Below are 23,792 nucleotides of genomic sequence, written 5' to 3' on the forward strand. Positions count from 1 at the left end.
TTTCAACATTGTCTTTGCTTTGCAAGGACTAACTGAAACAGTATGAAAACACATCTGATCTCAGTATAAACAGTGCAACTGCATGCAAGCTTAGAAGCTGGATCCAACTCGCAAGAATTTAGCACGTATGTCTTAAATCGCATTCTTTTCCTTTAAAGTTACCCTTAACCTCCTCCATGGTCCGCTGGGAGAACTTTACTCAAGAACTTCATAACCTAACCCCTGTGTTAAATACATAATTCATGGAAGGTCTGCGGCACAGTACAGACAATGCAAGACTTATTCTAAAGTGAGATACATAAAAAGTCTGGTTATGCCGGAGTTTACAATGAGGAAAAAAAAAATGAAAAGTTCAGTTACAGTAGTTGTGTGCTACAATCAGATGCTGCAAAGTAGGATAATGTATTCATTTCATATCTCCCATAATGGGATTCGACAAAGCGAGGACCAAGCGCTTGTATAGCCAAATGTGCCGGCCAAATCCCTAGTCACTTCTGTACAATGTTTTAAATACATTACACCGGGAGACCATTCCAGATACCTGTGATGAGAAATGAACTACAGGTAGTACTCCTGAACAGTTTACTTATTGTAGTGATGTAACCTTCACCGATCTATGTCCCCTGGCCCGGCTTGTAGTATTAATGCCGCATGATTATTTTTGAATAGCATTCTGATATCTTAATTATTTTTACACCTTTTAATATGGATATAATAACTGAACCAGGTATTTGTACAATAAGGACTTAGGGCTTGATTCAGCAGCGTACATCGCGATCGCAGCTGCGATTTCGTACGGGACGCAGCTGCAAAAATATACTAGTGCTTGCCATAGCTTAGCCGGCATAGGGACACCCACTGCTGCTTTCTCATATCCGTTCAATCTCGCATTTCTGCGATAACACGGGTACCTCTGACGCACATCGGTCCGTCACGCACCATTTACAGCAGGTCTGACCAGCAGCAGAAACTGCATCACTCGTCTCACTCAATCTGCGTATGGAATTGCAGTGTCTAATTTATGCACGCCCATTAAACTTGCGTTCATACGGACAGGCACATCTGGGTTTTTCTGACCACTCCCCTGTCGCCACCCTGTCAGTCACTTTGCGATGGATTGGTTTGTGCGGCCGTGATCGCAATGCTATCGCTGCACTCATGCAGTGCAGCTTGTACGCATGCGCAATGGCTAACAATTGCTATTACGTATGCTGCTGAATCAGGTCCTGATGGTGCATACACACGTAGCGATCAGCCAGCGATACCATATCGCTGGCTGATCGTTATGCACCCTCCCTGGTGCGTTGGATGATCGATATCGAACATTCCGCACACCACCTACTTACCGACAACTATAGCAACCCACGACCAACAATCGCGGGTCCCTATAGTAACCTGCTCAATATCGAGCAAGTTGACTAGCATGCACGGCCGATGGACGATATCGCTATCGTCCATATGTGGCTGCGCATCGCTTGTCGATGGTAAGCTGGTAGGGACCATTTAAATGAGCGATTTGAACGATAATAGTAACGATATCGTTCAAATAGTTCTTTTAAATCGCTACGTGTGAACGCACCATAACATTCAAAAAAGAAAACAAAGAAGTTTGGAACGACGCTGACCACATACATTACAAAGTAGGCATTCCGTACAATCCTTTTTGCACTGTTAAAAAAAACAACAACAACGTGTATGGATACAATGAGTGCAGACAGACAAAATTAAACAAAAATCTTATAGTTTCAGGTGGAAATGTTATATGTGGAAGCAATATGATTAAAGTATGTTTTCTAAATGTTGGAATACATCTATTCTACATTGCGCACTGTAATGTGTGAAATGATCAATTGTTCTATGGGAAAACATTATTGTAATGCGAGTACATCAATTGTGTACAAAAATGCAATCATTCACTAAAACACCCCAAAACAATAATCACGCAGGCGTGACCAGCTTTACAAGACAATCCACCACAATCTTTCTTTATATACGGTAATTTCAGAAGTCATGAAAAGCTAATATCAGCACATATGTTCTCATAATTCCAAGGCCTGATCAGGTAGTCACTTCACTAGCAGACATTACGTGCTATCAATGATCTGCAACAATTACAATATTCTTATTGCCAAAATGAACTATGTAATAATTCACATGAGCAATATTAGTGGAAAAATGGATGGAGTGAAGCAAGAGGGGACAGGGCGGAGCAGAGGAAAGAGAGGTGGGGTGGGAAAGAGGCAGCAGACAGATTGAGGTGACCTGGGCATACGCCATATCCATTTATGACATAAACCCAGGTGTAAGTGTGCCATAGTTCTGGGCCCCATAAAAGTGGCAACTACCATTAGTATGTACTCCATATCTAATTCTGGGACCTTAATTGGTGCCCTGGCACAGAGACTGTGTAACTCCGGTATACACAGCAGATCCATACATCCCAAACGTTAACATTGCGGAATACAGACAAATGTGTAACCAGTGGCAGTGCATACACAAGGAGGGAGTGTGAACCCGTGTCACAGGCTCCCAACCTTCTGACTAATCAGGACGGATCTCCTAAATCAGGACAGCTGGAAAGTCTGCAGATCTGGTTCTCGTATATAGGTAAATATTGCCAATGCACAATAAATGGATTCAACATTAGTGATATGAAACGGATGGGCGCTTTCCTTTTTTATATAGCATACATAACACAAATGGGTCGGTATAGCGCAATAGGGCCTGATGCAGAGAGGTGTGTGTGGAGTGCATCCAGCATGGTTTTGCAATGCCCGTGTTCTGGAACAGAGCACATGCAGGTACGGGCAATGCAGAGTCCTAAGCACTTCAGTCACATTCACTTGCGACTGAAGAATATGGGTTGTATTGTAACAGGGAAATTTCATGTCGGCAAAGCTCAGGGCATGAGTGTGTGTCTATGGAACTGATGGCTATGCAGATCTGGCCATAAGCATAAATAAACCTTATCCAGGCATATAATCTGCATCAAATACAGGTTGGTGCAAATTCTCATTGATGACAAGTAGCAAAACAAGCGTGCAGGGATGGGCGCACTTCAATAAGCAGCAATTGTACATACTGGCACGTGGATGGATTTATACCCATGCACCCAATGCAGAAGCACATACACCAGATTTCTGTCCAAGCCCACGTCATGCCCATAGGTAGTAAATGCGTTTTGCCTACAAACCTCTCCCCCTGTATCCCAAGTTACAAAGCCCTTAGATGATAAAGTATGTGACATAAAAAGTGGAAGAATGGCAGAAAGACTCCATATAAAGCAAAGCTCAGGACTCCAACAGCTTTAAGACATTCTGAGCAATGGTGCTCACTGGGAGCGACTTACATGAAACAAATGACATGGACTATTCACCAGGCACTGACTGCTGATCCTGACAGATATCACTGACACTTTGGATGTTGTTCGTCATGGACGGTTGAGCATAAAGAAAAATGTATGAAGTGCTCCCAACATCTGTCTGCAGCTCCACTATGGTAACACTAAGCATCCCCAGAGCATGCAGATCTGATCACCCGCGTGTGAACACGGAAATGATCACTAAGTACGTGGTGGACACAGGTAAAGAAAGATTTCAGACGTGCAGAAAGGACATTATTTGGGCTTAACAATGATTCCTAAGCATACACATTGACAGAGAGGAAGCAATAGGTAAAAGATGAACAAGCACAGGAGTACTATAAAAGAACAGATCACCCAAACCTGAGAGCAAAGCACTAGTACCAGGTAAAACGGTGGTGTTGCCATAACAACCAGAGGCTGCTTTCATTTTTTTAAAACAGCACAAATAAAATCATCCAATCGGATTAGTTGTTACAGCATAAATGTATCCAAATCTATTCTACTTCTCCCTGAGAAAGAATAACGTAATATACACAAAACTAAAGTACGAGGTTTTGTGACAAGAAAAAAATTAACTCAGGCAAAATAATAATCTATGAATTGTATGAATATTTTAATGTCGTGCCACAAGCCAATGCTCTGTAGTTAATAAATGATTTCTTCAATATAGGATTGTTTGCCTTTATCATTAAATAAAGCTAATAGACTATCATGCAGCCTTCATAGCTGAGTATCAATTTAAAAAAAAAAAAAAGTTGTATAGGAAATTTGTATACATCAAAGTAAGTATCAATACAGTTAAAAAGTATTGAATTCTGTCCAGAATCCTAGCTGCCAAGTTTACTGGTTCATAACTGATGCAGAGCAGAAGGTTGATTTTTCCTATCTCGAATTACTATGCATTACTGAGAGAAAGGAAGCGCAGTTGTATTCAATTAGGTGCGAAAAGCGGTTTTCGGCGAAAAAGTTTCGCCGGTGACGTCATTTCGCCTGCGGAAACTTACCCCCGTATTCAATTGTGGCGACTTTCCGCCGGTGCGGAAACTCAATACATTGAACCCAGCAAAAAAGTTTCGCCTATGAATAGCAGTCGAAAAAAAGTGCAGAATTGCTGTTTTGGGGTGCAAATGTGGGGAAACCACTCTGCACCCTTAGGACAGGTCCCCAAAGGTGAACTGTGTCAAAAAAATCCTAAAAACATTTAAAGTACACCCCAAAAAATTACTTTGAAAAAGGGGATGAAAAAGTTCAGTTGGGGTAAAAACTTACAAACTAGCAAAACAGACTTTGGGGGTGGCTACAAGTATGGGGGAGGTATTTTTTGGATTGCAGGTGCTTGCTGAAAGGTGCGTTTTTTATGGGGTTTTTTTAAACCTCACACTTGCGATTTTTAACCATGCTTGTACCCATTTTCATATACCACAAATATACTGAGACTAGTTATTTTTACCAAAAAAACCTCCTAAATGCTATTCTTCACCACTTGTGCAGAGACGCTAATGAGAGCATTTAAGGACCCTAAATAGCTTCAGCAGGGCTATAAGGGGGCATCTACATTGATCCCCAATGTTAGTGCATCTTTTGGGGGTTGTCAGGCTGATTTCCTCAAATCTGACAGCACTTTTCGCTTGTTTGCTTTTCGCCGCGTGCCGGCGAATACGGGGATAAGCGGGGATGCGCACGTTACTTTTCCGCATGGAAAACCAGTGATGGCGGCGAAAAGACTGGCATGCGAAAACTATGGGACTTTTCGCACCTAACTGAATATGCCCCTCAATCTTCATTGGCCTGAAAAACTTGCTTGCAGTATTCTATGTACAGACTTGTTTTGTTATCTACAGTGATACTACTGCAATGGGAGTGTCATACTTTGTTGTATGAGCATTTTTGACCCAATGCAGGAATTGGATCGCAGGAAAGGACTAAAAGCGGCTTTCCATTGGAAGTTTTTAGTGCAAACCAAACGCCGGACTGGCAGACGGAAACTCCTCCCCTTTTGGCGTGCGAGTAGCAGAAAGAGCTCCTAGTGGGAAGCCCACACTGCCAATTCACCAAGTTTACATTGCTTCTTAGGGGCTGCAAAATATGCAGTGCCTAGATGTTGTTTTAGACTGGATACCCATGTGGCAGTATCTATTTGACAGGTACAAGCACAATGAATAGGGAGTGGAACAAGACGCCAACTGCAGCCCTCACCATTGGAAAAAAAGTAAGAGCTGTCACTGGATAAGACCACTGCATTTTTACTTTATGTATCCTATAGCTACTTATATTTTCTACTATTTGAACTAATTTCCATGAAACTATGAAAATGCATAATGTACCACTTTACTTTGATGCAAGCCCTTCCTTCCCCCCCCAAACAAAAAAAAAAGCAAAGCAATTGTGTAAGGCTATAAGAAGAATCATGCCATATATGCCTTTGTCCTTGGTTTGTCTCTTCAAGTTGGAATACCATAGCAACTACAGAAGCATATCACATGATGGCATAAGCAGAATGGATTTGGACACCCAAGGGAGAGCTGTCTGCTGTCTTGCAGAGAGCTACAAAAAACTGTGTTTACGTGACTGGCTGCCATACATAGTGTCCTCCTGAGAGGCTTTGAAAAGGAGATAATTATTTGTATGAGGATAGCCAAAAAAAAAAAAAAAAAAAAAAGACTGTCAAATGCTTCAAAGTTGCTTAACTTGCTATTAAAGGAAAAAAAAGATTCTGTCTGAGACTAGTTTTAAATGCAGCTTACTTTGCAAATTTACGAAAATATAGAAGACCAAAAAGAAAATTCTTTATTTGTTTGGTAGAGGTTTAAAACAGAGCCTATGGGAAAAAAAATTCTCTCCAACACTCAACCTTAATCTATGAAAATCTATTTGTCATCGTCACACACTGTTACAATTATTTTTTTTAATTAACAAAAACAAAGATGGAAATGTGCATTGTCTGAAACATTATCTTTTTACAAATGCCAGAACATTTTCTATCACCTATTAAAATTCAGCAGCACATATAATAAATTAAAATTATCAATTAAAATTGCTGTCTATGACATGTGACATTGGTTTCCAGGAACTAATTTGTTAGGTGACTGCAGATCCATTTATGCTGCTTGTTGCTACACTACGGGTCCTCTAATTGAGTGTGCTAATTACTGCTCACAATCTTTGTGGCTCAAGAAGTGCACACAATAGCTAGCTCTTCATTAGAATACTCATTGCAGCAATGGTATCATTGTAAAATGGTATAATAAAAACGCTTTCATGTTAGTTCTGGGTGTTCTGCCAAGAAATGAGCTGGTGAAATGACTGAGGCGTCCTAACATGCTGAAACGTAACAGACTGTTTGGGCCGGAATCACACAGCTTGTGGTTGTAACTGTGCATAGTGGAGGAAAAAAAGAAAGTTTTGTTTAAAGTGTAATTTGCAAAACCCATATATTGCACCACATCATAGGTCAGTGTTGGCTAACCTTGACACTCCAGCTGTTATGGAACTACATAACCCAGCATGCACTGCTACAGTTTTGCTATTAGGGCATGCTAAAACTGTGGCAGGGCATGCGGGGATATATAGTTCCACAACAGCTGGAGTGTCAAGGTTAGCCAACACTGTTATAGGTAGTATCAAAGAAATGGCTGTGGCTTAAAGACCACCTGAATGATTGTTTTTCATGAAGCATAGGTTTACTCAGTTATTTTGAAGAAATCCAGTCATCATGCTCTTATTTGGTTATTGTGTAGTGTAGAGGTTCCCAAACGCCACCATCACTGTCCATGTTGTAAGAATATCCATGCTTGAGCACAAGCTACTTAATTCATACTTGCCTACCCTCCCAGAATGGATGGGAGGCTCCCAAAAATTAGGTGGTGCTCCCAGGTACTGGGGCCACCCTGCTGCGGCCGCCCACTTCCTGAGTGAAGTGAATTGCGCCATTGTGCCCCCCCCCCCCGGCTCCACAAAGCCGGCATTGTAATCTCGGCATTGCATAACCCGCCCCCCTCCGCCAAGCCCGCCCCCTGCAGTGCCAAAAGCAGGCAGCCAAAAGGTTGGCAACTGTGACTTAATTAGCACCTCAGTCAATTTGATTTAACCATCTGGGCTCAAGCATGGATATCCTTAACACCTGTACCATAGTGGCAGAGTTTGGGAACCTCTGGAGTATTGAGATAGTGCACAATGCCATTAGTAAAACAAATGTAGAAGGAGCAAAGCAAGAACTAAAATGTGGTTCCTCCATGTTCTGAACAGAACATGTAATATACGGTGCTCTCACCTGAAAGCTCGACTTGGAAGACGAGACTGGCTGTCAGCGTAAATGACTCACTCTTCTGGGTCTGGATCCCCTATATTATACAGTAATTATACTCTGAGCTACAGTATTGCAAATGTGGGCCACAGAGTACATAGAGCATGCTGTATTACATGATGTCTCCCAGAGCCGTGACTTTTTGGTGCTCTGTGCCAGAAAGAACATTGGCGCCCCCTTCATTTTTCAAAGGGACATAATGCACCCAAAAAAGGGCCATGGCTTCATGGGGAAGGGCCTGGGAAGAGATAGGGGAGGCCAGGAGATGCTGGGGATGAAATAAGAGGAAGCTACAAAGCAAGAATGATAATAAACAGAAATTTTACAGGCCCAAACAGCGCCCCCTGACCTGTGGTGCCCTGTGCGATGGCACTGGCCGCACTACCCTAGCTACGGCCCTGATGTCTCTTGTGCTATTGGGGTCAGAGGAAACTATCATTATGTTTTTTTGGTTGAATGAACAAGACACCATGAATTAAGCAAACGAAATCCAGGGGATTATATAATAGGGCGGGAATCATTTTGATGGCAAACCAGTTTGGTTTTGCCTTTAAAATGATTGCTGCTTTAAAAAATACGGGAAGACTCAGAAGAGTTCCGGCAGCGGCTGCAGCTCGCACTCTGTTACATAAGTCCTCCAGTGTTGGATCTGGTGACAGGTTCTCTTTAATGACAACACTTGAAACTTAAATAAATGAGTTATTTAGTAACAAAGAATTTTAAATTACCACATAGACTTCTCATTTTTGAATTTGACTTTAAACTGTCAAGGACATTAATGATACAATTAAAAATAAACTTGTATTACTTTGGCTCCATAATCTGGCTTCTAAGACACCTTAAATTCTTTACAAGTTACAGAACACATGGATAGAATAGCAGGGAAGAAAATAGAGAAGCAACAGTACAAACCAGAAAACAAAATAAATACTATCAAATATAACTTTCTTTTCAATAGAAGGTAATCTGTGATATGGAAAATGTGACTTTTCATAACCGATTAGGATTACAATGTAATTACAGTACTGGAAAACTTCAAACACGATTACCTAATGGTTAAGGACTGAAATGTTAACTGTCGGCCAAGACCATGAGTTGAGTCATTATCAAGTTTACTGTCCTGCACAGATATTAAAACAGATTATTTTAAAATGTTTCCTTTACTCTACTCCCTTTGTTTTTCTTTGATAAATAAAGCAACGTTTGAGAAATGCAGTTCCACTTCACCCATGATTTCCTCCTCCATCTGAATACTATTGAGGTCGAGCATTAAAATAATAATATTTTTTTTAAAAAAAACGCTCTATCCAGCTTAGACCCTGCAGTCGGGAAACATCACTGTAGAGATAACCAGGACCGTGGCAAAAAGTTCTTGCGTCTATTATTACAAGATTAGATTTCAACACCTAATCATATTTTTAAGCAGAATAAACAGAGGCCCTATAGCATTACTGCTTATCAGTTTTGAATTCTGTTATTTGTGGTTTACTCAATACTTTCCAAGTTACAATGTGACATTATGTTGGCTCTATAAACACCCAAAGCCTTTTAGTGCTCCAACATTTGAATCCTTAACTTCGAAATTGAAAAATGCTGGAAAATTATTAGCAGATGCAGCAACTGAATATTTGACATCATAGTAAAGGTTCTGAGCAAGCGGCTTAGAAAAATGTTTGCTGAGATTTAACAAAGCATGTCCTTATACAGCGATCCATACTCACCAACCAAGACTATCAGCCTGTATTTTTCATTAGGCTGTCGTTGATACAATGCCACCTCTTCAAAGGTCGGAACATCTGCTGTATCGTATTGGTCGCTCTTCTTACATTCATACATGAATTTATTTGTTTTTCTATCCTTCCTGCTGAGACGAAAACTTCTCCTAAACCCGGCTGAAACAAAAACACATTTTTCAGATCAGAACTGGATGTCTGTACTGTTCAGGCAGTGCCATTTCATAAATATAATATTCATAAATATTTTAACAAATGTTACAGCACAGAAATCATTATAGGCTAACCCCAAAAAATATAGCTGAGACTGCTTTACTTATGTACAGTTTAAAAGCGCCCGCTGAGCGATTACTTATTCATGTCCAGATCACTGAAAAGCTGCCTATAAATCCCAGACAGCATTAGAAAAACAGGGCTTATGGAATTGCTCGGCATGCTGCAGAATTGTGTAGAATCTGTGCTACAATTTTATAGTGTGAACATAAACCAAATATTGCCTCATTGACAGCGGTAAGGGTTTTAATTGTACCTTTTACAAGAAGCATAACAGAATTTACATTCACCCATTCAATGTTGCGCCCTCTTACATAGCTAGCACAAATAATATATTCTCTACAACAAATATGAAGACACAGGACATTCTTTAAATACACTACACAACCGTTTAGTTGGCTATTTATTGGTTTACATGTGCCCTCCTGCAACATTTTATAAATGCTTTACATTATCTTTCATGTTTCAATCTGTGTTTTTCACCAATATCTCTATAGAATTTAGGCAGATATGTTTCATTCCATTGCCCATTGGATATGACACAAACCAGCTCTGTGGCAAGAACTTTAACCAATGAGCAGAGCTCATCTAAATTGTTCTCAAGCACAATAAAACAATTCTGGATGATATAAAAGCCTTGCTGAAAATAAAAGCAAATATTGTCTATCTCAATGTATTTTTTAAAAGAAGACAAAAAAAGCAAGTAAAGGAAGAATTTGGAGTTGTGTGTGTTACAGGTTTATAAACACAGCTCAATCTGAATGTGGTTACATGGTTATACTTTTATGCCAAGGTGACAGGTATCAATATATTGATGTATAGAAGTGTTTCTCAAATTCAACCCTCATGAAATTGTGACAGTGCGTGCTTTCAAGGTATCCCCAGGAATCATTAGTATTACATGTAGATCTATTGTTAGTCAACTGACATGATAATGAAATGATAACAAGCTGGAAGTCTGACCCCAGCATTTTTTTCTACAGCTCCACAGGAGTGAAGCGTCATAACCTAGAACAGTGGTAGCCAACTACGGTCCTCGAGAGCTACTAACAGTTCACGTTTTCCAGGTCACCCAGCAGGTGCACAGGTGTAGTTATTACTCACTGACACATTTGAAATTATCCACAGGTGGAGCTAATTATTTAACTTGTGATTCTGTGAGGAGACTTGGAAAACATGCACTGTTGGTAGCTCTCGAGGACCAGGGTTGGCTACCCCTGACCTAGAATATCCTTAATTAGTACATTGCGCTAACACAGGGTGCCACAACCCTGCAGCTCTGTATCTCCCGGCCCATATAATTGTACATGACTAGGGGATAAGATTTGCCTGTACTCTCGTAGTTAGTATCTGCCAGAATCAATTTGATTTTTCAATATTATTTTCTGGCAGAAGTATCTACACCTATTTGTCATAGTGACAAACACAGTAAAAAAGAAATAACTTTATGTAGCTCTGTAGGGAGTAGATTATTGTTGAAGACAAATGATCATCTTAAACTCACAAAGTGTTCCCCAAATAATGGATGTCTTGGGAAGGCTAATCCACTTGACAATGACACACTGACACGCAGTCACAGAAGTTTGCTGATAAAGAGCAAACGCAAGTCTGTCTCTGCTCCAGAAATGTTCTGCTCCGAACAGCATGTGCTAACTAAATATTACTGGCTGGAAATACAGTAAGAGAGTATTGAGCAACAGTGTACAATGCATTACTTCACCTCGTATTGAGCTAAGCTACAATTTTTTTTAAATATTAATAAAATTGCCTGTATTTTAATTATATTTATTAATACGTGGGTTCCTTCAATGTGATATTTTCCTTAGGATATATACATATGGATGCCTTCTGCTCTGTACAATAGTGTACACATTACAGTATTTAGCAATGGTTGATTTGTGCTGCTTAGAATCACAGATGCAGTCATTCCAGAGCAGTAACCAAAGGTTTTGGGACCCTGAATGTCAGCGACCCTTAGTGAGGTGGAATCCGTATAAATAATTACATCAGCATAAATACCAAATTAGTTGTAAGCACAACTGACCACTCTCCAGGAATGTCCAGGGAACTTCCAAATTTCAGGGAGCTCTCCAGGACTACTTTGAGAGTAGATCTACTCACTTCCCCAGAGGTGTGGATGGTCTGGGGCTCGATGACGTGATGTATCGCAAATCACCCACTAGCTCAGCCCCACACTGCTGCAAATTGTGCCATTATATAGCGGTGTGGGCTGGGCCATGATGAGGTCGTTAACGGCGCCATGTCCCCCACACATCTCCTACCTGGGCTTCCCCCTCTGGCATATCCCGAACAAAAAATCAGCTAGTATGGTATGAAGTGGTAAGACTCATCTAAAGAAAACAGCAATGTCCTCCAATACAAACATAAATCCCTGCATTTAGAGGGGCCTGATTCTGAGACGCAAGCAAAGCGGCCATAAATGCCAACCAGATTTACTGCCTTATGCCAATGCGAGTATCAATATCGCTTCACGCGTATAGCCGCACCGCCCAGTACTTTTGAGTCTGCGGCCTTCATCATCAGTATCGGCACTTACACCAGCCCCAAGCTGGGTGCAAAGGATGCAGGCACCATATGCATGCCTGAGAATAGCACAGACGTCTGGCTAAGCAACCATGACACGGAATGGATCTCTTACGGTGCGTTTAAAAGGTTGCTACCCGATTAACCCCCAGAAACGCCCATTTCACGAACAGAGAGAAGCAGCCACACACAGGGTCTCCGTCATAGTAGTCCATGCACAGCTTGCTAAATACCACTAGACGCATCTACATTTATACTTGCCTATGATTCGGAGTCAGACCCGTAGTCTCCGTTCGAAGCAAGTCACTCCTCAGGTGGGGCGAGCAAAATACCAGCACCGGCGGCTGTTTGCGCCCTAACAGAACAACAAATTGCTCCATTGGGCGCCTGGCACTACCAGCGAAAACAATTGACTCGACCCCTATGTATGTATATAATGTATACATCAACATCCTCTGTAAAAACACAAACTAAAAATAAATCAATAAACCCCCTAAAACCAGCTTCAATCAACATGAAATATTTAAAATACAGATGTAGATGATGGGCATTCTTTGGGTTCAGGCTTAATTCCTAAACTGCTGGCAGAGGACATAATTTCCCCTATAGTAGCCTGATCGGTGTATTCAGCAACATCTTGAACACATTTAGTTAGATACATTAACTGTTCTTACACATAAAACATTCACAGGAAGCAGGCAGGACATATTTTCTCAGATCTATTTATGTTTTTAAAAATAAATTATACTATGACACAAACAGCTAGGAGTTAGTGTAGCTACCTGGAAATGTAAGTCCTTCCATGAGTGCGAGTGCCAGCTATTGACAGAAGGACGGATTTGCAGCCCACTCAAGATGGTTGGCCTTCTAAAGTTTCATACTCACTGGGGATTTACTTGTGTTTTTAAGCCAAGCAAAAAGAAAACAAAACAAAAAAAACAACAAGCACGTTTGATCTGTGTTTTTACTTGGTTTAGAGCTCAACGCAAGTTCCCAATGTAACGTATTTATACGTGGCCACAAAAATATGGAATAGGTAACATTATAAAAAATGATGCTATAGAATTTTTTTTTTTTCTTTTTTTTTTAACTGTCAAACCCATTTACCTGGGGCAGTACTCAAATCAAAAATAAAACTGCATAAAAAAAAACACCAGAGGTTATTAGCACTTTGCCTTCTTGATTTGAGGGCTCCTACATTGCAAATCCGTTGACGTTTATTTACTACTGTTAAGAACGACTGTTGTAAAGTGGATTAACAACTTTAAACTCTTTTCAAGAGTTCTGTTACTACAAAGAAAACCATGTACTTTATGATTAGCTTAAAGTTCTTTGAATCAGTAGCTGCAACTATTACAGTGTGGTCACCCAAGTTCTAGGTTTTCGGAACACACAGAGCAACATCAGAATATAGACTTGTCACTTATGCTTTTACGATAAGCCCACCTAAGAAAAAAATCCAGTTATTACATCATACTTGCCTAACCTACTTTTTGAAGCATTTGGAGAGGAGGGTGTGACAATGCAATTTGTGTCCTAATGGCCGTGACCCTTGCTGTGCAATTACGTAAAGCATATCCCACAGTAGGGGAGAGGGGCTGGGGCAATAATAAATAAAAGGATATCATGTCACTAAGGCCCGGTACAGCACAGTTCTCCAAAAGAGAAGTGATATCCGGGAGGGTGGCCTACTCTACCGTGAATTCAGGAGTCTTCCAGACATTCTGGGCTAGTCAGCACCTATTTAATCATTCTACAAAGAATGTCCAGAGTCAGACACGTGTAGTGGTAATGTGTCTTCTCCCCACTACCAGCTCTTACTCCGGGGAAGAGAAGGGACCGTGCGGCCGGGATAAGTGTAGGGGAAGGGAGCCTCGACCCACATCCAATATACTAGTGTATTACATTTACAGTATATAATAGCTAAATAATGAATAAAGTTTGCACTGCTACATTGTACTAGTAGCTATATATTTGTTGTTACATTCTCAGGATTAGTCACTTTATTTTACTCACCCAAAAAACGAGTCTCATACTGTATATGTATCAATGTCCTGGGCAATGGGATCCACCTGCAAATAAGTGTGTTTCCCTAGCAACTGGATATCACTATAAGCTTCCACATGTGGATAATGTAAAATGCATCTTGAAAACTGAAACGCTACCACACCATAGTGGGTAATGGTATTGTGATAATGGAAACAATGGTTTAGTGCAATAACCAGTGATATATATACTCTTTATTACCTATAAAAATGCAAGTGAACCACATGTTAAATAATGCCAGAGAATGTGAAGTTAAATACTGGTCCCAGTAAGTCAGAAGGTCAACTCGAGCACAGGGTAACGTGATCAGTTTCCAAACTAGCCTCCAGTCAGTGCCTGGACTAAGTGGCTGAATCTCATGGTGACAGGTGACTGCAAGCATAGTGCTGGTACTCTGGTCACATGACTTTTGGGCATGCCTGATAACAGCATGATACCTTTCAATCAGTATACCGATCAAATTGTGACCACAGACACGTATTGATGTATCATTTTAATGTGCCAGCGTCAATCCTACTGAGAGAAAACATTTGTGAATAATCTGACACTTGAATTAAAAAAAAGAGATATTGATTTCACAAGTGGTGAAACCTTGAGACTGAAATAAAACCCTGGAGAGTTCCCAGGTACAGAAGATTGATAGTTTGTGGTCCCCAGCAAAGCTAATGGTTCTATTCCCATGAACCCACCATGTACAGGAGAAACAAGAGTTCTTTCAATATAGCTGCACGTAATATTTTACAGTAAGTCCAGACAATTCCTATTTGTGCTACTACTACAATTGTACATACTTGTTTTCTTCTGTGGGTCAATCCTTTTACATAAAAAATTTGACATTTAACATTAATTTAGTGCCTAAAACTACAAAATGATTTAGCGTCTCCATTAAAAATAACTTAAAATAATATATTACAAATGTAGGTCACTCACTGAATAATTCAGCAAGTTGTATAAAATGCAATAAGTCATTTGTCAAAAGAAAAGTCTTCCTTGTATCCCATTCTCCCTAAATATATAAATTTGTCCTAACCTTTCCCCCACTTGTTAACATCAAACTTTTAAATAGCTCCCCTTTGAGTTACTGTTATAAAGTGGAGAAAAGTTTATGAGTTTAGGATATGCAACACAAATGGTAGGTAAATGTTTTTCCTCTATGGGAATTACAAGGCAAGTTAAGATGTCACATACTGGAGTGTAAAGCTTGTAGTTATAAAGTAAAATGATGTTAGCTTTACATCACTATACTGTGAAGATAGGCAGCATTCCAGGGATTCAATAATCAGGCACAAGCTTGCTTAATACATGCAACGTTTCACATGCAATAAAGCATCTGAAACGTTCAAATACAGTCTTGGTGGTCGCCTGTGCATGTCTGAGACGGGCTTTGTCTAAACACCTACTGATCGTTTTGGGTGTGTACCCTCTCTCTCTCTCTCTCTCTCTCTCTCTCTCTCTCTCTCGAGAGAGAGAGAGAGAGAGAGAGAGGAACCATCCACCCATCTCTTCGAGTTGTCTCTCAGTATTCATTGCATTGGTGTTATTGCGCAGTACTCGCATGAATTGTGATATCGGCAAACTCTCGTTTAATGGCGTGGGATGATGGCTAGATGAATGCAACAGCGTGTTGCGGTCAGTGCTTTTGCGGAACAAAGTGGAATGTAGTCGGTTGTTTTAAAAAAAGATAGTGACATCCAGAAAATTGCCTCTTTTTGAAGTTGAGCCGTAAATATTATAGGACTATCTAGCGCATTGAGGCTACCGACCATTGCATAAAATGCTGCCTCTCTATCACACCAAACTAAAAAAAGGTCATCTATATAGCGTTTGTAGTATCTGATCTTCTCGCCATAGACGCTTAACAAATGCTTACATTCATAGTGATCCATATACAGGTTAGCGTAGGACGGCAGCCATAGCCGTTCCCGATACCTGTATATAGTACTCACCCCCATATGTAAAATGGTTTCTACTCAATACCAATTCTGCCAAATCTAACAGAAAAGAAATGGGGGGTCCACTGTGTGTGCCCATAGTCAGTGTGGATTTCATTGCCTCCAACTCGGCGTCATGCGGTATTGCCGTATAAAGTGAGGCAACATCCATAGTAGCCAGCCACATGTCGGCTGTCAATCCTTCTAATGTCAAAGTCTTATCTAAAAAATCAGTAGTGTCACGAATATAACTGCTCATCTCCATGAAATATGGCTGTAAAAAACTATCAAGGAACATAGCCAATGGCTGTAATACCGACCCTCGGGTCGAGATGATCGGAAGTCCGGGCAGGTCAACAAGGGTAACAGATATGTAATAGGGCAGATAGGATGTTCAACCTTCAAAAAAAAGAGAGGCTATCCCCTCGTCCACCCACCTATGTTGAACTGCCCGGTCAATTACATCATCAACCTGTTTTTTGGAGGTCACACATCGGATTCAACCTCACCTTCAAATAGGTATCATCGTCATCCAATAGGCGGCGCACCTCTATCATATGACCAATCTTGGATGATGACAGCACCCCCTCTATGCCTGTCTCACTACTATTTCCTCATTCTGTATGAGTCTTTGAGGATTGGTGAGATTGACGTATCTCTGGACATCACGGTATGACGCCATATCTTGTTCAACCAATCGTAAGAATGTACTGATACTTGGATTTGATGATTGGGGATCAAAAACACTCGATGCTTTGACAGCTGGCTGTGTGACAGCACCCCTCTCATCAGATAAAAACTCACGTAACCTGAGTTTACATCCAAATTTATAGTGATCTACAGACCAATCGAAATGGTTATGCTTCACTGTAGGGACAAAAGATAATCCTAAAGATAATAGTTAGACTTCGCCAGTAGTCAGGGGTTTGTAGGAAAGATCGTAGATAAGATAGCACTCAAAAGAAAATAAAAGTCAAAATGAAATGGTTTATGATAACAAATGCCTGACTTAATATTTACAAAAATTAAAATGATGGGCTGAACTGCATTCACTCTAGTGATTCACGTTTTCCTGGAGACAGACACTGTTACACCAGTTCTACAGCAGGGAGGGAATATGTAGCCCTAAGATCCAGAATCTCTCTATCTGGAAATAATTCCCAGATTCTAATTATATCTATATATCTAGTCTAATCTGTGATTGGTTGTTATTTATTTTAATTACAGGCACAGACTTATGCCGGGTACACATTGGCAGATATATTGGTCGATCAATTGATTGGCCAATATATCGGGTGCCCATCAGCCAGTGTATACCAGCGGTATGTCTGTGACAGGCGTCGTTCACAGACATATCATGTCGGCTCTGATGCACAGCCGATAGCAAATATATCTGCTGTATGTACGGGCGGTCTGCCGACCGCCTTACACTTGCTGCAGAAGCAACACGCCCCCCGGCCAGCGGGACACGTGGCCAGATTATGGTTGTTCAGTGTATATGAACAACCATCATCTGCACATATATCTGTAGATCATTCGATCTGCAGAATATATCTGTCAGGTGTGTACCCAGCTTGAGAAAGTGACACTTTTGCTTTCTGATGAAACAAACTCTTTGTTTCTTGCACAAAATTATTAAAAGTAATGTATAATATTACCTTCAGGATATGTGTATAAGGTATAAATTAATTCTGTGTTTAAACTTGGGTCCCATCCCGAGGTATCTTATTATGTATATTCCAAAATCCCCCAAAATCAAAACACTTCTGGTCCCAAACATTTTGGACAAGGGACACTCTACCTGTAGTAGAAAATGTACAGATCTAAAAGATATGTAATCACTTTGCTATGCTGTCACATGGGTTTTAGTGAAGGGAAATTTCAGTGAAAGTTATAGTAAAGGCTATAAGTGTAAATCCAATTGTTATGAAAACATTTGTAAGAGCAAAACAATAAAAATAAATACACCCCCCCCCTCCCCCTAAAAAACAACACAAAAACAGCTAACAATAGTTACAGATTGCTGCCATCCATATATGTCAGGGGGCCTAAGCTAGGTGGCAGAACATTGCAGTTTGCCATTTTAAAGTTTATGTGAAAGTGGTAATCTATGGCTACAGGCTTCGATTGGTATTTTTCATCGAGGCTTGTGAGACAAACCACAGAGATCTAGGAGAGTAATGGGCATATTAATGATAGGTAGTAATGCATCTTTAAATATAGGCCATGACATGTCTGTAAAGGTATTTTTACACAAATATATCTTCCCTTTGGTAGACAGCACTGTTAGCCAGCCACTGAAAGGTGATGTTATACCGGAGTGTCTTGGATTCAGTGTATTTCAGTGAGGAAAGAGCAGCATTGATAAAATCTTAATCTGAAGATTGCGGCATTTTCAGAGCTGACAAGGTTACAACAATATCTCTTCACTTCAACCTGTCACTGAGGCAGCAATGAAACTCTTATGAATGCTCCTCATTTCTAGCTGGTGAAGTGCATGTTTAAGTTCTAGCACTTTACTATCTCGGAGAAAAGGAGGATCAAATGCAGGGCTACAAATATGAGGACGAATACAACAGCTGCAAATCCACAACAAGGTAATGGCCCGTCCAAGACCCAGCCCAAGTAATTACAGACAGCACCAAGCCATGGACTCTAGTATAATGCTCCTTCTCATAGTACTGGATAATGGCTGTGGTACTTCTGTATGAGCATGGCATCAGCAGGCACAACAGTTATTGTCTGGATACAGCCAGTGACATCTGGATGATACAGGAAATGGTTAGAATTTTCCATCTGACTGACAGCTCCCATATTAAAGGCAGCTGCAACATTAAACAGGACGTGTCCCTGTCTGTGGTTTGTCAATACTAAATGCCACAAGCTAGTGTTCAATCTTACCAATATTACTTTCATGTAGTCATGGCAGAAACATACAAAGCATATTGGTCTTACAATGCATCCGTGAGGTTATATGAAGTGTTTTCACTGTATGAAATTGCTTCCAATGCACAGTATTTGATGGTCTACCCAAAGCATATCCTATTTCTTAAAAATACTAGAGACGCCATAAAAGCACAATGCATAACAGCCACTTCTGAGGAGCAAAGAGGAAATCGATGCAGTCAGATCATTTACTTTCATACACACAGCTGCTGTTGGAATGTGATGTACAAGGCAGAACTGTCCTGTGCTTATACCACTCCATCTACTGCCATAAAATGCAATAAATATCAACTCTATAAAGAGTTTGTGGAAACCGCTATGGTGTAGCATTATAAATTAAACTAAATTGTGTAGCATTATAAATGTCCAATCTGTAGTGTTAAAAATGTATTTGTTATTATTTGAGCATTTTCCACAAAAAATTATTAAGGTGCAGTACTGCTAGGAAGACTGCAGGTGGAGCAGAAAGTTACTGCTGACTGTTGTGAGCACTTAAGCTGGGTACACGATAGGACGATACGCCATTCTGACGATTGGCAAGTGCATACAGTACACACTTGCCAATCATCGGCCCGATGTGTTGTGCTTGACATCACAACTAGTCGGGTATTTACATGTGCCCACCCAGTTGTGATGTCAGTCACCAGCAGCCTCTCCAGCAAGTGTACGGGCGGTCAGCTGACCGTCCGTGCACACAGCATGATGAACCGATATATCTGCCATTGGCTGTGCTGCACAGCCAATTCAATGTGTCTGTAAACAATGTTGTGCACAGACATATCGTCTGTACACAAAGGCCATTGCACACATGATATATCGGCTGTTTAATTGAACGGCCTATATGTCAGCCAGTGTGTACCCAGCATTAGACTACACATATTTCGCTAACAACATTACTAAGCTATTCAAATATATTATTTTTGTTAGTGGATCCACTTTACAAAAGTATGATTTTACTCACTGTAATAGTGCACACAAATGACTGAGGTCTCCACTTGAAGCAGGCAGAAACATTTATGAAAATGCTGACATATATAAACTAAGTTACAGTAACAGATCTTATCTAGTTTTCCTGACATTATTCCAGATGCACTTTATTTAGTTGACAAAATATGTGTAAACATAATTACTCATTTATGAAGTGGACATAGCACTGACTGTGCATTGAGGATTTGTGACAGTCTGACGGAATATTCCCATTAGCATAACAACTTAAGTGCCTCTAAGGGGTAACAGATCTGTCCGATAGATGCCATTCCTTCAGAAAACGATTCATTATGGGGACATAAACCATTATTTATAAATTAATGTTAGACTGACAACATTTGGCATAAGATAATAAACCAAAACTTCTAAACCAGAGAGGATCTGGGAATTCCACTAAATTAGCAGTATGGACTTACTAAATTAAACTTTTAAATTGGGTTCAACTCTGGACCTAATGAATGTACTTTTGTTTAGATTTCCTGCCTTATTAAGTCATATTTGTTTATACATTCATCAGAAAACAGAACAGAACAGACATTTGGCATGGCACGTAAATCTGAATTGCAACATTTTCCAGCATTTTGTCAATTGAATTATTCCCATTTATAAATATTTCCCAAATTCCTCCAATGTGTTGACAACAGTAATTAGAGGAACAAGTATAATCTTAGACGAATTTATATAACATGTAGTAATTTTAAAAAAAAAACTAAGGTATTCTGTGGCTCACCAATCATTGTGGAACTGTAAGTCCCAGCAAAACATTAGCTGCATCATACTGTATTACTAGAGTTTGGAAAACTGTGACTCTCCAGCTGAACTTGTACTACATGTCAAAACAAGCCCTACCAGTAAATTACATTTTTAATGATCATATTTGAGCATAGATGTGACAGTCAGGGGTGGAGACCTTTCTTGTTATAAGCACCTCACTGCTGGTCTTTGCAGTACATTCTAACATAGCCACAGGTACTCTCAGTGCTACAGTATTATAAGCAGTAAACATCAGGAGAGAAATGTGCTAGGTCACTGCCACAGAAAACCTGCTAATTATTTATTATAATTTCTGGGCGACAATTCAGAGCAAAACCACATACACATGTTCTGAAGAAAGAGCAATACATTGAAATCAGCAATCCCCTCACTCCAAGTTCCTGACCTAAATGCCCCAGGTATAGTCTGCCACTGTCCTTAACATAAACATGAAACAAATATCTGTACTAGGGATGTGCAGGCTCGGATAGGTTCGAGTTTGCACGTGGAGTTCGGATTTTTCCCTCCAAAAAAACGGAACTCAGAAAGAGGCAAAACGTCATCTTGCATGGACGAACATCATCATTCCTGGACAAAACGTCATCTTGCATGGACGAACATCATCATTCCTGGACAAAAGTCCAGGAATGATGATGTTCGTCCATGCAAGATGACGTTTTGCCTCTTTCTGAGTTCCGTTTTTTTGGAGGGAAAAATCCGAACTCCACGTGCAAACTCGAACCTATCCGAGCCTGCACATCCCTAATCTGAACAGATACAATATGTGAAGCAAAAAACAGATAGATGTGTAACTCACCTAGGCGCAAAGGGTATAAGTAGATATCACTTCAAGATGGATAATGTAGAAGTAAATAAGTTCATTTATTAAAAAGATTGACAAAAGTAACTCTCAATAGAGCAACAGAGTATATATATATTAAAATAGGAATAAACACAGGTAGATTGTAGTATTAGCTCAAAAGGGGAAACACAAACAACTTATATAAAATAAAAATAGCTCCAAAAGGAGCAACTTCATACCGGTCTGAGGGGGTGAGTGTCTCTTTTGGGTAAATAGGTGAATGATATTTTCAGTTATTTCTGGACCTGTTAAACCTCCCTTGTGGTCTCCCACCTCACCTAAAGCTAGGCACAGGAGGGGAGGAAACACCACCAGGAGGCCAAAAACAGTGGTGGATAACACCCACGGAACCGGAAGTCGCAGGACCTGAACTTCCGGTGATGTACCTGGAATCTGATTTAAAAGGAAATTCTGCAGGACTGCACACATACAGCCTTGAGGAATTGCTATGTTAAGATCGAAACGCATTGGCCCACCTGTGTGCAGTACCTGGACTGAGATTGATGCAAGTGAGTGTCTGGTGGGGTCAAATCCAGAGACTCCCCACCTATTTACCCAAAAGAGACACTCCCTCCCCTCAGACCGGTACAAATTTTCACATTTTGGAGCTTTTTTATGTTATATAAGTTATTTGTATTTCTCCTATTGAGTTAATACTACACTATACCTGTGTTTATACCTTTATTTATATGTACACTCTGTTGCTCTATTGAGAGATAATTTTGTAAATTTTTTAAATGAATGTACCTATTTACTTCTACATTATCCAGCTTGAAGTGATATCTACTTATTCCCTTAGTGCCTAGGTGAATTACACATTTATCTGTATTTTTGCTTCACCATTGAATGGGTAAGGGATACCCATAGTAGTTCACCAGGGCTGCTTAGGTGTGAAGTGTACCCCCATTAGCCTACCAACTATTTTTACAGATATAAAATTCCACTTTTCCAACAATGACACACATGGCTCGTCCGTAAATGGAAAATGAGGTGGCAGAAATCATTTTGCTGTAACTGTTGCAGTCAGGATTAAAAAAAAGGATACTCAATGTTATTAGGATATTATGGCATTTAGTAGTCTTGCTGTAGTATATCTTTATACTACATAAAAAGTCACTTTAGAATTCCAGACCACACTACTAAGATGACACTATACATTCTGTTGTGAATGACTACAAGGCCTGTCAGACATATAGTCACTGATGACTGAGGCACTGAAAGTTGCCAAGTATAACTCTGGTGCCTCACTCATACATATACAGGTTGCGTCTCCTATATCCAAATATTCTGAAATATGGACTTTGTTCAAGGCACAAAATTATGAAATATATTGTATAAAATTACCTACAGGCTTTGTGTATAAGGTGTATATGAAACAAATTAATTTCATGTATGTACACAAACTTTTTTTGAGCCACAAAATTATTGAAAATATTGTATAAAATTACCTACAGGCTGTGTGTATAAGGTGTATATAATACATAAATACATTGTGTGTGTAGAAGGTGTATATAATACATAAATGCATTATGTGTGTAGAAGGTGTATATGATACATAAATGCATTCTGTGTGCAGAAGGTGTATATAATACATAACTGCATTGTGTGTGTAGAAGGTGTATATGATACATAACTGCATTCTGTGTGTAGAAGGTGTATATGATACATAACTGCATTCTGTGTGCAGAAGGTGTATATAATACACAACTGCATTGTGTGTAGAAGGTGTATATGATACATAACTGCATTCTGTGTGCAGAAGGTGTATATAATACATAACTGCATTCTGTGTGCAGAAGGTGTATATAATACATACTGCATTCTGTGTTTAGACTTGGGTCCCAGTATTCATATAAAATATCTTGCAACTGAGTTGCCAGCCTGCGTGTTTAACATGTGTGGAAAGAGCGCAGCAGTTGGTGGCCATTCCAAATACATGAAATCACTGACAAAATGGCTGCCCATGATAGTATGAGAGCCCAGGTAAGTGGTGAAAGAGGCCCCTGTCTATGCAAAGTGGATGCAGCCAATAATTTATAGAGAACCAGGA

At 40.0% G+C, this 23,792-nt stretch overlaps 1 protein-coding gene across 2 annotated transcripts in view; it reads right to left on the reverse strand.

Moving 5' to 3' along the window:
• The window catches only part of MPP7 (MAGUK p55 scaffold protein 7), a 432,558-nt gene that overhangs the window by 66,751 nt on the left and 342,015 nt on the right, over positions 1–23,792 (reverse strand). For both annotated transcript variants that reach the window (XM_088447791.1, XM_088447792.1), the window contains one exon: positions 9,389–9,559. In XM_088447791.1, coding sequence (XP_088303917.1) covers positions 9,389–9,559 — 171 coding nt within the window. The remainder of the gene's footprint in view (positions 1–9,388; positions 9,560–23,792) is intronic.

The sequence above is a fragment of the Taudactylus pleione genome, unplaced genomic scaffold (genome assembly GCF_031769625.1).
Source record: "Taudactylus pleione unplaced genomic scaffold, aTauple2 ptg000439l, whole genome shotgun sequence".
NCBI lineage: Eukaryota > Metazoa > Chordata > Amphibia > Anura > Myobatrachidae > Taudactylus > Taudactylus pleione.